General features: G+C 39.9%; 1 protein-coding gene across 1 annotated transcript in view; it reads left to right on the top strand.

Annotated features, from left to right (window-relative positions):
• Pacs1 (phosphofurin acidic cluster sorting protein 1) overlaps nt 1–16,523 on the top strand; it is a 124,942-nt gene that overhangs the window by 75,349 nt on the left and 33,070 nt on the right. The window contains exon 2 of the mRNA XM_031389271.1: nt 12,306–12,393. Coding sequence (XP_031245131.1) covers nt 12,306–12,393 — 88 coding nt within the window. The remainder of the gene's footprint in view (nt 1–12,305; nt 12,394–16,523) is intronic.

Raw genomic sequence — 16,523 nt, 5'->3', positions numbered from 1 at the left:
TAACCCTCAAGAGACTGGAGGCCCCAGGGAGTTTAGAGGTCAGGTGGGGTGGGGGGTGGGGACATCCATGTGGAGACAGTGGGGTGAGAAAGAGGTCTGTGATGTGGAGCAGTCAGAGAGTGGACGGGTGGGGGGGAATAAAATATGGAGTGTAAAAAAATTAATTAATAAGATAAAATAATTTTTTTAAATGGAGAAAAATAAAGTGGAGAACAATGGAGAAAAACATCCAACACTGACACACATGTAACACATGCAGGGGTGAACATGCAAATACAAATTGACAATCTGGTTCTAAAACGTGGAAATAGGGAGGAAGTAGCTAGAATAGAAAAAGCTAGCAGTGCGATGGTGGCACTTGTCTTTAGTACCAGCACTCAGGTGGAAGAGGCAGGTAGATCTGAGTCTGAGGCCAGCCTGGTGGAGAGTCATTTCCAGGACAGCCAGGGATACACAGAGAAACCCTGTCTCAACCAAAAAGAAAAGAGAAAAGGCTAGTTTGTTTTGAAACAAGGTCTCACTCTGTAGCTCCTATTGGCCTACACTTTTCTATATAGAAGCAAGCCAGCCTACTCACAGAGCTTTCTGCCTTCCTCTGCCTGGTCAGTTCTGGGATTAAAGGCATGTACCACCACACCTAGTGAGGTGGGAAGATCTCAAATTCCAGTCCAGGTTAGACTAAATTGTTAGACTCTTTCTTCCTGTCCCCCCTTTATCATTATTATTATTATTATTATTATTATTATTATTATTATTATTATTATTATTGCTTTCTTTTTTTTTAAGTTTGTTTATTTATTTATTTATTTATTTATTTAAAACTCCAGATTTTATTCCTCCCCTGGTCCACCTTCCTACTGTTCCCCATCCCATACTTCTTCCCTGCCCCGCTGTCTTCACGAGGATGTCCCCAACCCCCACCCCTACCCCACCAGACCTCTAAATTTCCCGGGGCCTCCCTTCTCTTGAGGGTTAGGTGCATCTTCTCTGACTTGAGCCCAGACCCAGCAGTCCTCTACTGTATGTGTGTTGAGGGCCTCATATCAGCTGCTGTATGCTGCCTAGTTGGTGTTCCAGTGTCAGAGATCTCTGGTGTCCAGGTTAATTCAGACTGCTGGTCCTCCAACAGGGTCGCCGCTCTCCTCAGCTTCTTCCAGCTTTTCCCTAATTCAACCACAGGGGTCAGCAGCTTCTGTCCATTGGCTGGGTGCAAACATCTGCACCTGACTCTTTCAGCTGTTTGTTGGGTCTTCCTGAATAGCAGTCATGCTAGGTCCATTTTTGTGAGCGCTTCATAGCCTCCATAATAGCGTCAGGTCTTGGGACCTCCCCTTGAGCTGGATCCCACTTGGGCCTATCGCTGGACCTTCTTTTCCTCAGGCTCCTCTTCATTTCCATCCCTGTAATTCTTTCCGACAGGAACAATTATTGGGTAGAGTTGTGACTGTGGGATGGCAACCCCATCCCTCGCTTGATTTCCTGTCTTCCTGCTGGAGGTGGCCTCTACAAGTTCCCTCTCCTCAATGTAGGACTTGTTTTCTTTTTTTAGATTTATTTATTTTATGTATAGGACTGGTCTGTTAGCATGCACACCAAAAAAAAAAAGAGTTAGATCCCATTACAGATGGTTGTCAGCCACCATGTGGTTGCTGGGAATTGAGCTCAGGGCCTCTGGAAGAGCAGCCAATGCTCTTAACCACTGAGCCATCTCTCCAGCTCCTTTTTTTTTTTTTTTTAAGGCAAGGCTTGCTAACAGATTAAGGAATTAATAACCACGGGACCTAATTAGAAAAAGACTTGGCAAAGTGCCCAGTGCAACAAAGAGAGAAAATATTCTGCATTTGTGTCACTGTTTAGAAAGGAGTAATTTAGTGCCCTTTAATCTGAGCTAGTGTTGTCCAATTAAGAAGCTGTTGGATGAAAATATGGGTTTTATGTGTAGTGGGGTGAAACATTTTTTCTTAATATTTTTACATTGGATAGTTTTAATTAAGAAAGCTATACAATACCCGTTTTCTTTCACATCACTTTGTTGGAAATTGGAAGTCTCCAAATAAGAGGAAGACATAGTCTCTGTCCTTTAGCACAAGGTAGAACTAGATGAGAGCTTGAAGAGGTAGGAAAACTGCAGACTTTAAAGAAGGAAGAAAGCTTGACCTACAATGGAAAAATCAGAAAAGGAGGGGCTGTGGAGAGGCTTGAAATAATAAGTTTGTTGGCATAGAGAACTAGAAATAAGCAGACTTTCTGATGCCTCTCCCCTCTGTCTCACATGTTAGAGAGTAGTTCTGGAACATCAGTCATGCTAGGAAAGTGCTCTACTGAGCTACATTCTCAGCCCTTTTTATCCTTACACAAGTGTCTCCCTAAAATGCCCAGATTGGCCTTGAACTTGAAATCCTCCTGCCTCAGTTTTGCAAGTGGCTGGAATTACAACTGTATTGATTCACACTGGGCTTTCAGTGTTTTCTTTGTCTAGTTTGAGCCTTAGGTGGTGAAAGTATACTCTGCAGACCTTGGTGCATTCTAGCTAATATCTGAGGGCAAACAGGGAGGACTGCCTAGTAGTACAGCCACAAAGGGTTTGCTGCAGGGCACACACACACACACACACACACACACACACACACACACACACACGCAGGTTCACTTGACCTATAGAAGGGGCAGCTTTATAAAGGAACTACAAACTGAATAAGGTAGCAAACACCTGGAATAAATCACAGACTATGTCTCAAATAACCAAGCTAGAAAAGAAAAAGGAAACAATAATAATAATAATTGTTGTTGTTGTTATTATTATTAATTTTTTGTTTTGTTTTGTTTTGTTTGTTTTTCGAGACAGGGTTTCTCTGTGTAGCTCTGGCTGTCCTGGAACTCACTCTGTAGACCAGGTTGGCCTCGAACTCAGAAATCCACCTGCCTCTGCCTCCCAAGTTCTGGGATTAAAGGTGTGTGCCACCACCGCCCAGCCTGTTGTTGTTATTACCATCATCATTATTATTAGCCCAAAAGAGATTGCAGCTGGACTAGGTGGACTCTTGCTTGGTTCTGTAACTAGTTAGAAAATAGTTTTAAGTAAACAAACTCACCTTTTAAAACTCAAGTGAAAGGGCTGGTGAGATGATAGCTAAGCAGATAAAGAGTGTTGCCACCAAGCCTGAACACTTCAGTAATGATCACTATATAGATCACAGTAATGATCTATATAGTAGGAGAGGACCAATTCTTGCAGAACATCTTCTGACTTAGAGTGTACCGTGGTACACTTTGCCCCCACACAAATACGTTTTAAGAATCTAAATTGTTTAGTTTTATTTTATTTTATGTGCATAAATATTTGACCTGCATGTTTGTGGGGCCATGGTCAGCAGAGGAACATCTGATTGAGGTTAGTAGGAAATCCAGTTCAGTACAACTTAGTAGCTGATGTTGGTTCAAACTTCTAGAGTCTGACATTGGGCAGTTTATATTTTAGATATTTAAGTACAGTACAGTTTTGGAAAAATGTTTCCTGGTAACACTTAACTCAGTCTCATGTGCACAGTAAAGCTTTAAGGTATGACTACATGGAAACTTTTTTGCATAGTGTGTGTAACCTCTTCCATAAAGATGGGCTCTATAGCTTAAGACCTCATGGAGGATCAGGTGTGGTCTCACTCGACAGATATTGTAGAGGTCACCAAACCACAACGTACATGTGACTTTTCCCCCTAGGTTCTATTGACTGAGAAGCAATGGTCAAGATAAAGGTCTAAGGAGAAAGAGCCTTGGATAAACATAGTAGTCTGGGTAATTCAGGTGTGGCCTGGCCCTACAGATAGCATAAATCACCGGGATATTAACAACATTCCCTCCCAGCATTCTGTGTGGAAAAAAGTATTTATCCCTTCTGCTCAACAGACAAACCTATGTGTTTGTTTAACATTCTTGGTTTCCCTAGTGCTTATCAGAAAGCACAAGAACCTTGTGCTCTCTACACATGCATGCTGTGTGTACTATGTCCAAGCCTGGTGCTTGCAGAGGTCTGAAAAGGTGTTGGATCCCCTAGAAGGAGTTATCGATGGTTGAGACCCACCATGTGGATACTGAGAAATCAGATTCAGTTCCCTGCAAGAGCCAGTATTCTTAACCATTGAGCACTCTCTCCAGCCCTAGAAAGTATTTTTAAGGTTTGTTTTCTATTTAATTATCCATATGCCAGTATAAGTGTCAGTAGAGGTGAGAGGTGTCATAACCTCTGGAGCTGGGTTGTAAGCTGCCCAACATGGATGCTGGTAAACAGACTCTGGGCCTCTGAAAGAGTAGTAAGTGTTCTTAACCATTGAGCCCTCTCTCCGGACCCCTTATTTTATTTTATTATTGTTTGATGGTTTGTATGTTTGTTTGTTTATTTTGAGACAGGGTGTCTATGTAGCCTTGGCTGTCCTGAAACTCACTTATATCAACCATACTAGCCTTGAATTCACCTGCTTCCTGAGTGCTAGAATTAAAGCATCCACCACTATACCTTGCTCCTAATTTTATTTTTTTAGAGTTATTTTTTACATTGTTCATTAAAGAATGAGTAAATAAGTAAATAAATAACTACAAATGATATTATTTGAGAGAGTTATTTCAAGAGTTATTTTATAACTCTTGAAGAGTTATTTTAAAGTATCAAAAGAAGGTTAACTGTTTACTGTTTACTACTTCCTTGGTAGTGATTATCGTTAGAGTCTGACCTGCTGTTGTTCTTCCCCCAGTGTCCCTGCCAGCTCCAGTATTAAATTACTTTAAAGCCTGCTAGCTTATCTTCACATTGTCTGCAAATCTGCTTGTACAAAGCTAGCTGATTAAGGAGGTCTAAAATCTGTAACTCATGTGTTAGGGCCCCATAGTAGACCTGAAGGTGCTCATCCAGAAGTTGTTTTTTTTTTAATGTTCATAATTATTTATTCTTTGAGACTTTCATACATGTATACAATATATTTTTATCAATGTATTTTAACTCTCCTGTTCCAACTCCTGCTAGGCTCCCCAAGCCCCACCCACCCACACACAGACTATCTCCTCCCCCTCCTTCATTATAACTACTGAGTCCAATTAGTGCTGCCCATATGTGCATGACATGTCTGGGAATTCTTGTTTTCGAGGTCTTAAAATAGATAGCTGTGGTGTGAAACCACAGGGGAGAAAGATGTTCCCCTCAACTCTGTATTTCTTATATGCACTCTTTGGCTGATGCTAAAACTCTTAAGGAATAAGAGGAAATCATACCTGTTTCATTAATTTCATATGTACAGTGGAAATCTTCAGAAGACAGTGATATACAAAAAATACAAAGAAATAATGAAAGCATGGTATGTTTTACATTTCAAAAGAATAATTAATCTCTGAGTGAAAAAGGACAAATGAGAATCTGGATTAGGGTAGTAAACTCTAGTTTTGTCAGTAAAAGATGTCAAGGAGTGAAGTTAGTGTGAAATGAGGGTCACTTTAGAGCTGTTTATATAGGCTCATGGCAGCCCTAGGTGATCAGTCTCTGGTGATGAAGGCTATTTTCACCTACTATATGAAGGTCATCCCTTCCAGAATAATCCTTATAGTTTCGTGCATGTAGGCAAAAGCAAACAATTTCCTCAAGTGAATTCAGCTTGAAGTAATCACTATACCAATTTTGAGATTGTGCCTCCTTAACTCCTCCCTAATATATTCAAAACCCAGTATTTTCAAACAATAATGACTTTTTTCCTGAGTGAAGCTCTTTGTTAGGGATGTGTAAGGATTGTCCTATCATTCCTACTCCTACCATTATCCCAGCAGTTCTTGATGTATCTACAGAAATTCAGGTTTTACCTTGGTCTGGAATGTATAGAGAGATCAGAGAAAGATGGAATTGTCTCTCGATAAAAAAGCAACCTGGCTATTATAATAATTTTAAATGTGCTACTTAAAGGTAGTCACAATTTATAGCAGTCCACAGCAGGACCTACTTTTGAAATTTTTAATATTTTTTTTTTGATGAAGAAAACCATTTTAAATCCAAATTACTCCATTTTCTTGTTTTGTTCGTTCAGACAGTAAGGATCTGCACAGCTGGAGGAGATGAGGGAGGTAGGGGAAAGAGTGAAGTAAGGAGAGAGGGGTGGGGGAGGGAGTGAAGTAAGGAGAAGAACAACTAGCAAGACAAGCTGAACCACAGAATAGCGTTTCCTGTGTCAGCTCTTCAGTCTTTGTGAAGCTGAGATGTCTGGATACCTGTGATGCCTCCAGAACTAGGAAAACAGAACAAAGATGTTCATAATTAGCTATTATAGCACTTCTTTTGAGCTTTGCAGAATTAAAAGATTTCATCCATGGATGTGATGGAGTTCATCAGTTAAGATTGATCACAAAGGAAATATTGATCAACTCACTTATGGGACTTTAGAGAAAGCCCTTTAATCTTGGGGTGGTGCTACAAGAGAGTATAACTGCTCCTTTCTGGATACTTTTGTGCATGTTTAGTAAAGACATGAAAACTACTTTTTAAAGTCTATTAATTTCTGTCTTGGTTTGTTACATTCTAATTCCTGTAGGGTTAGATTTTTTTAAACCTGCTTTAATAAGGGTTCTTAAATCCTTCAACCTCCCTCCTAGCCCACCTACCAGAGTTAGGAAAAAAAGAAAGGTTACTAGGAAGTGGAAGTCATAGATCTATTTAGAAGTCGTTCTTTGGGGTGATTCCAATCTTCATTGTCAAGATATCATCAGGGGCCAGGCAGTGGTGGCACATGCCTTTAATCCTAGCACTTGGGAGGCAGAGACAGGCGGATTTCTGAGTTTGAGGCCAGCCTGGTCTACAAAGTGAGTTCCAGGACAGCCAGGACTATACAGAGAAACCCTGTCTCAAAAAAACAAAAAAAAAGAAAAAAAAAAAAGATATCAACAGTCCAGTCTAAAACTTCAAACATGGGACTGGAGATGTTGGCTAAGAGCACTGACTGCTCTTCCAGAGGTCCTGAGTTCAATTCCCAGCAACCACATGGTGGCTCACAACCATCTGTAATGAAATCCGATGCCCTCTTCTGGTGTATCTGAAGACAGTGACAGCGTACTCAAATACATAAAATAAATAATTCTTTTTAAAAAAAGATTTCTTTCTTTTAAATAAATAAATAAATAAAACTTCAAACACAAATCAATGGCGGCAGTGCAGTCTAATCAGCAAACATAGATCAATAGAAGCAGCTCAATCCAGAAGAAACCTGGAGGCTCTGCCATGAGTCTGAAGGCCATGGCATGAGTCTGCAGAAGTAACAAGAAGTAGCCCGAGTACCATGAGAAGTTCTTTTGGCACTTTTCTTTCTATGAACTCACAACAAATGAATATCAGCGGAGACCAGCAAAGCCTTGCAAGAGCGTTATTCGCTGTCTGTTGGGTCCTAATTGTACTCTTTCCAAACATCACGTATCCTCTCAAGTGTCTGCTTCAGCAAAACATCCTCTCATAAGGCAGCTTCCAGAAAAACACCACATGACACAACTGAATCTCCAAAGAAACCAGAAATGTCTACTTCAGATTCCCATTCTTTTCTCTTCCTTGTATTTTCAGATAAAACCACATTTCTCTTACCAGGGAGCACCTTGAGACTACAGGGAAAATTAGATGAGAGACCATTTGGTCCCAAAACCTTTAAAAAGGTGGCTGTGTTGATGGTAGACTGATCTGCTAGACCTTGTGGAAGCCAAAGTGAAGTTTCCATTCCCCCCACCTTGCCACATTGCTTTTCCTAGCTTGAAATCTTATTTTCTGATTCCCTTACTTTATTGGCAGCTATTTACATGTCTGGCATCTTTCATTTGAAGTTTTGTATGCTACTGGAATGTGTAGGATTAGGGTCACTAGTGTTCACCATTTTGTAACATTTACCAGTCAACCTTCTATGCTCATCTCATTCTACCTGTGGACTGCATTTACAGTTCCTCCTGTGTTCTCATTAAGTGTTGGTTTCCTATCTCACTGGCAACAACTCAGTCTTTCTCATCTGCCCAAGGGTCATCTTTTTCCTGTTTGAACTCCTCTGGAAGATCTCAGTTGTCAGTCCTCTGCTTTGATTTCCAAATTCGTAACTCTAGCCTGAATTTTTTCTTGAGCTGGAGACATCCACAACCAGCTATCTAGTGTGCACCTGTATAGTCGAGATGTTTCAAACCCTGCCCCAGAACTTCCCTGTCTCCTCCTTCATCTTATTAAAGGTACTACCATCACCCAGCCTGTTGCTGAAGCCAACATCTCAGAACTTTCATGAAGTTTTCTTTTTTCCCAGACCCTGCATTCAGTCTATTAGCAAGACATAAGCAGTCTACTAGAATATTTGTGAATTCCACTCTCTATCATTCATTATCTAGGGTATGAGATCAAACTTTTCTCCTGACTTAGCTGGACCACAGCCTTAGCCTGCTAACTAGTGGATTTTCTACTTTCTCTGGGAGGTCTAATTTCACCTAAGCAGAATATTTTTACCTGAATCATTGTATATAATGATTTTCTTGTTTATAAATTATCAGTATTATCCATCATAAGCAAAATCAAAGCCCCCATTGCAGAGTCTAGCTTTCACTTTTCATTTTTATATTGTGCAAGCTCCAGACATTCCTGCTTATTTTGTTTCTCTAAATATCGCAACCTCCTTTTGTTCATGTGTCACTCAGTTCTTTAGAGTTTCCCCTCCTGAGTCCCTATACAATTATTAGATAGTTTTTGTTTGGTTTTAAATTTTATGTACTATTCACTGCGGTCTTCTCTAACTTGGTTTCTCCCTACCCACACACGTGGTACTATGCTTAGAAAGAAATTGATAATTGAAAATCAATTTCAATTAATGAGTTAAAATCTTAACTCATTAATTTTTTTTCTGTTGGGTAGCAGTGAATGCATGGCTGTACTACAGCTTTTTGGGCTGCTTCTGGTGGCACTTAGGAGGATTCTACTATGCATAATGCAAGCAGTGTTGCATATAGAGTTCTTACTGTGGGAGGCAAGGTAGTGTTCTCACTTTTTTATGCATGACTCCCTTGGCAGCGCCGTGAGTTGATGTTATTACATGTTCATTTTATAGATGGAGACACAGAGGCAAAGGGAGGAGGCAAGGTAGCAAGCTCAGTGCCATCTAGCCAGTGAGTGATTGCTGGAGAGTGGGTTCCGCAGATGTTCATAGTTTTCTAAAGTGATTTAGATGATGCTCACACAGCAGCATATGAGTTCCCATTGTACCACATTGCCACTCATACATAATTTTGCCAAATTTGTATTATGATTTCAATTTGTATTTCCCTGATTTTTTTTAATATTTATCAGCCATTAACATTTCCTCTTGGAAACACAATCTGTTTGTGTCCTTTGCCCGTTCTTATATTGATTTGCCAGCCTTCTTTGTTCTACATACTTTGTTAGCATTATGAGTTTCAAATATTTTCTCCAAAGTTGTGACTGTCTTTTTAATTATTTTTTTAAAGATTTTTATTTATGTATAGGAGTACTCTGTCTACATGTACAACTGCATGCCAGAAGAAGGCATCAGAACTCTTTATAGATGGTTGTGAGCCACCATATGGTTGCTGGGAATTGAATTCAGGATCTCTGGTTGAGCAGCCAGTGTTCTTAACCACTGATCCATTTCTCCAGCCCCTGTCATTTTACTGTTTATATGGTATTTCCTGCTAGCAGAAAATCCTAATTTTCACAGAGTTGAATTTATTGTTCCCAGTATCTTGTTTTTAGAATATCTCAGATTCATAATAATACTGTCCTGGGGTTGGTGAGCTGGTTCAGTGGTTAAAGTTGCCCTCTGCAAAGCCCGAGCTAGATCCACAGCCCCAGGCCCCGTGTAGTAAAAGAATCAGTTCTGTTCTCTGACTATTGTATGCATGATGCGGCACACATGCCCACAAACATGTATACACAATTAATTAATTAAAATATAAATAAAATTTTTTAAAGAATGTGGTCCTGTATTCTAAAACTTATATCTCATGTATAAGCTGAAGAGTATTCTGTGTAGTTAGTCCTTTTCCTGGCTAGGGAAGACTGCTGCTTCTCTGCCTTTCTCTCCTCTTCCTCCTCGTGATCCTGCCTCTGCCACCCGCTGAAAGAACAGGTATTCCTGTGCTGGGATGAACAGGCCTGCTTCTTCGCTTCTAGCCCTGCCATCATCTTTTATCAGATTTTTGCATAATTGTGAGACTGTTGCACTGTGTTCTTTTCCACAATCTTTCGTTCTTTCAGTATACCGAACTTCCTCAAGTAGTGCTGCTTTACAGGAAGTCTGATTATCCGATCTTCTCTTCTTCAAAAGTATTTTTTCTTGGCCTTTGGGCTTTCTTTGTGAGTGTTGAATTTGGATGTCTATGGGAAGTCCTACTGGAGTTTTCTCAGTGCTGTGTTACTTTCAGTGTCCGCTGAGAGGACAAATAGAATGCTAGCATTCCATACACATGAGTGTAGCATCTCTTTTACTTAGTCACTTGTATGTGTGCAGTAGCTTTCCATGCAGGGCTAGCACATGTTGCAGAGGGAGTCAACTTGGAGGAATGAATGGTTAAGAGGAAATGCTCCAGAGCCAGCTTGCCTGAGTTTAAGGTCATCTTAGGTGATCAACATTCTGCATCTCCCTTCCCTTTACTGTAGAGCAGAGGTAATGAGCTTTGTGGTAAATGCCCAGCATTTGTCCGTTCACTATCACTACTGCTGTCTTATCCCCAGGCTTTGTAAATTATATCTTTTTAAAATTACATTTTGTTTGTCACTGGTATTTAGAAATGTAGTTGGTTTTCAGGAATTTAGCAGTCTTGATTAAATCTATTAAAAGTAATAATGAGATTCTTTTGAATTTCCCAAATAAGCTTTTAAACATTGCCCTGAAAGCAGTGACATTTGTTTCTTTAAGTTCAGTCATGCTGATGTGAGATTGGTTTGTCATTCTTCTTTGATGATGTACAGTAAGGTTCTCTTTGACCTTATAAAATTGGAATCTTTCTCTTCCTTTAGATCCTCTGGAAAATGTGTATAGGGTTAAGGTTTTTTTTTTTTTTTAGAATATTTAGCAGAATTTGCATATAAACATCATCTGAATATGAGGTTTTCTTTTCACCCTGTGTATGCAGGTTCTCCGTGGGTGCTGGAGTGAACTGTGCTGCTCTTCTGGAAGAGCTCCAAGCGCTCTTCGCCACTGAGCATCTCTCCAGCACCTACTTGTCTAATCATTATTCTTCTCTTTGCTTGCATGAGTGGGCTTTAAGTTCATTTTAACTGGAATTGAAGGTATGTGCCAGTACTGCCCAGCACTTTCCTTGTTTTATTTAACTTATGAGCCGCCTTTGTTATAAGGAATCATTGTTTTTGTTCATAGAGCTAGTTTTCCAGTATGGTACTGTTTGTTAATTGAATAATTCATCTGCCTACAGTAAATTCCTATCTATACTTAAGTGTAAGTTCAGACTGTGTTTCTTGCCATCAATTCTTCTGTTTACTCTTTTCCCATTACCATGATGCTTTAACCACTTTAATGTTAATATTTGCAGAATAAAACTTACTTGCTGGGCCATGGTGGTGCACACCTTTAATCCCAGCACTTGGGAGGCAGAGGCAGGCTGATTTCTGAGTTCAAGGCCACCCTGATCCTGTTCCAGGACAGCCAGAACTATACAGAGAAACCCTGTCTTTTTTGAAAAACAAACAAACAAACAAAAAACCTTCTTTATTCTTTTTTTCCCCTTGCTTTTGTTTATTCCTTTGAACATTTAAAATCTTACAGAAAGGATTAATGTGTTCCTGTATTGTTCCTCTCCTCAATGGAACATTTATTAAAACTTATCCTGTTGGTTTCATCTGCTTTTATATCTGAAGTATTTTGTAGTTAGCTATAAAATCCTGAAGTTTTTAGCAAGTATCTCCTTTTACTTATTTTGCAACTGTGTGTGTGTGTGTGTGTGAGAGAGAGAGAGAGAGAGAGAGAAAGAGAGAGAGAGAGAGAGAGATCATTTTGCTTTATGCTTAGATGGCAGATAGGGGAGAAACTGAGAAAATAACCATGTCTCTGCTTCTTATGTCCCTTGAAGCTGCTCCACATTAATAATAGAAAGTGTGGGTTGGGCTTGAGATATATATATATAAACAAACATTCACTGAAGTCTGCAGAATGATATGCCTTTTACACTTCAAATATACAAGCTAAAGCTCTTTTACCTTGATTGACCTTCTCATAGTCTTACTTAAGTAGACCAGGTTTCCACAGTAGATGTTCTCATATTTAACAGGACCTTCTTTCTCTGTATTTTTCTAGGCTCTTCAGCTTGACTCTGAAGAAACTTGTTATGCTTAAAGAAATGGACAAAGATCTTAACTCAGTAGTCATTGCTGTGAAGCTGCAGGTAAGTTGAACAGTGATGTTCTGAGCCTAAGGAAGCTCAGATAGTGCCTTTTAATGTTCTAGCTATAGAAATTCCCTGGAACCTCTCCTCTCCTCAGCTATGTGGGGAACAATTGTGGAGGAGCAGCTGAGCATGAGACATACAGAGTCCCAATTCCACCTTTAATCTGGGTCCTCAGTTTCCTTATATTTTATTTTGAAAAGCAAAATGGTCCTTCAGAAATCCACCTGCCTCTGCCTCCCATGTGCTGGGATTAAAGGCGTGCGCCACCACTGCCCGGCTTTCTCTTTTTAAAGATTTATTAATGTGTATAAGTGCTCTATTTACATGTACACCCAAATACCAGAAGAGGGCATCCTATCACATTATATATAGATAGTCATGAGCCACCATGTGGTTTCAGGGAATTGAACTCAGGAAGAGTAGCCAGTACTCTTAACCACTGAGCCATCTCTCCATCCCTAAGTCTCATGTCTTAAAAAACAATGAACTATATGGTGATTCCCTACAAACCATCATATTGATTATCTAGCTTGCTATATGATATTTATTATAGTAAATGACCTCCATTAAAATTTACAGCCGAGGGGCTGAAGAGATGGCTCAGTGGTTGTGAGCACTAGTTGCTTTTCCAAAGGACCTGGGTTGATTCCCACATAGTGGCTTACAACTGACTAGAAAAATGGGTCTGCAGTTAAGACCATGTACTAGTCAGGTATGGTGGATACAAGTTTGAACACAGAACTTGGAAGGCAGAGGCAGGCAGATGTTTGTGAACTCAAGATCAACCTGGTTTACATAGAGAGGCCCTGCCTCAAACAACAAAAAGAACTTATACTGCTCTTTCAGAAACCCTGAATTGTGTTCCAGCATCCAAGTAAGACAGCTCACGACTGCCTGTAACTCTAGGTCCAGGGAATCCAACACCTCTGGCTTTCTTGGGCATGTGCACATATACACAGACTCACACATACCGGTAACTAAAAGTAAAAACAAAAAAAACATACTGGGTGGTGGTGGCACACGCCTTTAATCCCACCACTTGGGAGGCAGAGGCAGGTAAATCTCTGAATTCGAGGCCAGCCTGGTCTACAGAGTAAGTTCCAGGACAACCAGAGCTACACAGAGAAACCCTGTCTCGAAAAACCAAACCAAAAAAAAATTTTTTTTTTGATGCATGGTCTCACTATGTAGCTCTGGGTATTCTATAACTCACTATGTATAACCAGATGGCCTTGAACTCTCAGAAATCCATCTGCCTTCTGAATGCTGGGATTAAAGGTGTGCTCTACCATGTCTAACAATAAAAATATTTTTTTAAAACATCAAATTTCTATAGCTGAAGACATGGCTCAGCAATTAAAAGCACTTGTTCTTCCAAAAGAGCTGAGTTCAGTTCCCACATGGTGGCTCACAACCATCTTTTCCTTCCGTTCTAGGGAATTTGATTCCCTCTTATGACCTTTGTGAGCACTAGGTATACACATGATACATATACATAGATGCCAGCAGAACACTTATACATACAAAATTAACCTAAAAATGCTTTTTAAATTTTTATTTATTTATTTTATGTATATGTATATACTGTACTGAACTCAGGATCTCTGCTTGCTCTGGCCCCACTTGCTCCAGCCCCGCTCACTCTACCCCAAAGATTTATTTATTGTTTTATGTAAGTACACCATAGCTGTCTTCAGACATACCAGAAGAGGGCATCAGATCTCATTATGGATGGTTGTGAGCCACCATGTGGTTGCTGGGGTTTGAACTCAGGACCTTCGGAAGAGCAGTCAGTGCTCTTAACTGCTGAGCCATCTCACTAGCACCCACCTAAAAAATTTTTAGCTTCAACATTTTCATTACTCCTAACAGATTCCTCCTGTTTAGCACAGTCTAATTCCTTGTTCATCCTTGTGCAAAATTCCTCTGAAATCTGTTAGGTGCTGCTAAACAAGCATGGGAAGTGATAGCTTTCAGTGCTTCATTGTCTTGTCCTGATCCCACCCCAGGTCACAGGCTGCATCCAGTACTCAGAGAGTGTTTCCTTTGTCTTCACATGCAAACAGTATGGGAATAATTGAACTTTTTCTGCCTCTTTTGCCCTTTCTGTCATTAAATGCTCTTGCCAAAGGAAATAATTTCATTTCCTCATTAAATATTTGACATTCTGTAAAATCTATGATTATCCAGAAATTTTAAATATTCTGAATGTTTAAGTTACTTTATTTCTAAGCAGCTGAAAGTAATTACAGATATTGCTATATTTATTTGATCACCTACTTATTGGTTCATTTAGTGAATATTGGTTGAGCTTTTATTTTATATTAAGTATGGATTTAGGCACAAGTGGCGCAGTAGTGAATAAAACAAAGACCCTGCCTTTAAGGAGCTTCTTATTGTAATTACACAGCAGTATTAAAAATGAGCCCCCTAAACCGGGCAGTGGTAGTGCACGCCATTAATCCCAGCTCTTGGGAGGCAGAGACAGGCAGATCTCTGAGTTCGAGGCTAGCCTGGTTTACATAATGAATTCTAGGTCAGCCAGGGATAGAGAGAGAAACCCTATCTCAAAAGAAGAAACAAACAAAAAGCCTTCCTAAGACACTATTCAAGGATATGAGTCAAAAACATTTCTACATTAATGTTGTGGTATTATTTGTCATTTACCCTGAGTTGATATTTGCCCTGAAAGTACCGATGCTCCCATGGGTGAAGCTCTTCCATTCATGCTAACAGCCCACATGAACAACTGTGAGCTCTCCATCACTGGCACAAGATAATCAGATTAGAGGGTAAGGATTCATTTCCATGCACAGTTTCAGAGACTTCAGTTCTTGTGGGCCTGTGGGCAAAGGTAGAGGAGGAAGCTGCATACTCATGGCAACTTAAGTGGGAGAGGAGAAGTAAGAGACTTAAGACACAGCAGTGACCTGATTTCCTCCTACCAGGCTCTATCATAAATACTATTTTAAATGCTTTTTATTTAAAAGTAAAGGTTTTGGTAGGAAGAGAGTTAGCTCAGAAGTTAAGAGCTGTTTTTCTTTTCTTATTTTTATTTTATATATGTCTGTGTACCATGCGTATGCAATGCCCTCGAAGTCCAGAAGAAGGCATCGAATCACTTGGAACTAGAGTGACATACAGTTATTAGCTGACACATGGGTGATAGAAATCAAACTAAGATCCTTTGAAAGCAGCCAGTGCTCTTAATCATTGAACCAGCCCCTACAACAGTGGGTTTTATTGTTGTTGTTATCAGGATTTTTGTTTGGGGTTTTTTTTGTGTGTGTGTGTGTGTGTTTGTTTGTTTGTTTGGTTGGTTGGTTGGTTGGTTGGTTGGTTGGTTTTGGTTGTTTTGTTCTTGAGACAAGGTCTTATTGTATAGTCCAGATTGGCCTGGAATTCTCAGAGATCTGCCTGCCTCTGCCTCGTATGTGATAGAATTAAAGATGTGTAAAACCACCCTATGTGGAATAAACATAGCATAATATTTTAAATAGCATATTTACTGGGCTATAATTCAGATTCCATTCAACTCACCTACTTGGAGCACACAACCTGAAGCTGCTGCAGTGTTTCCAGTCATACAGCCATCGGCATGGTGTCCAAACATTGTCTCCACTCCACCAAAGAGACTTCACATCCATTAACTGTCTGTCCTCCAGCCCTGCTCTGGGTGGCTACCACATTGGTAATTCATACCACAGTGGATGGGAGAAAGTGAGAGCAGGAGACTGAGGTAGGAGGATTTAGAGTTTTATGTTATCCTGGGCTATATAGCAAGGCCCTGTCTCAAAAACAAATATTTTAAAATAATAGAAGCTTAATTTAAAAGACAATATTCATTAGTGAGTAGTTTTATGTTTTGTAATGATACTATATGGTATTAAACACTTTTTTTTCTTTGCTTCTGTATTGAAAATGTACTATAGAGTAATAAAAGTTGAGGTCTGGGGAGATAGCTCAGCAGGTGACAGTGCTTGCAGTGCACACATGAGGATCTGAGTTTCTATCCCCAACCCCATGTAAAAAGCCAACATGGCCTTGTCATACCCAATACCAGTGAAGTGGGCAGAGTCAGAGGGGTCAGATCACAGGGTCTTGTTGGCTCCCAGCCTCGCTCCAAA

The sequence above is a fragment of the Mastomys coucha genome, unplaced genomic scaffold, assembly GCF_008632895.1.
Source record: "Mastomys coucha isolate ucsf_1 unplaced genomic scaffold, UCSF_Mcou_1 pScaffold21, whole genome shotgun sequence".
NCBI classification, from domain to species: Eukaryota; Metazoa; Chordata; class Mammalia; order Rodentia; family Muridae; genus Mastomys; species Mastomys coucha.
The sequence above is the reverse complement of the archived record's forward strand: the minus strand, read 5'-3'. Positions and strand labels throughout refer to the sequence as shown.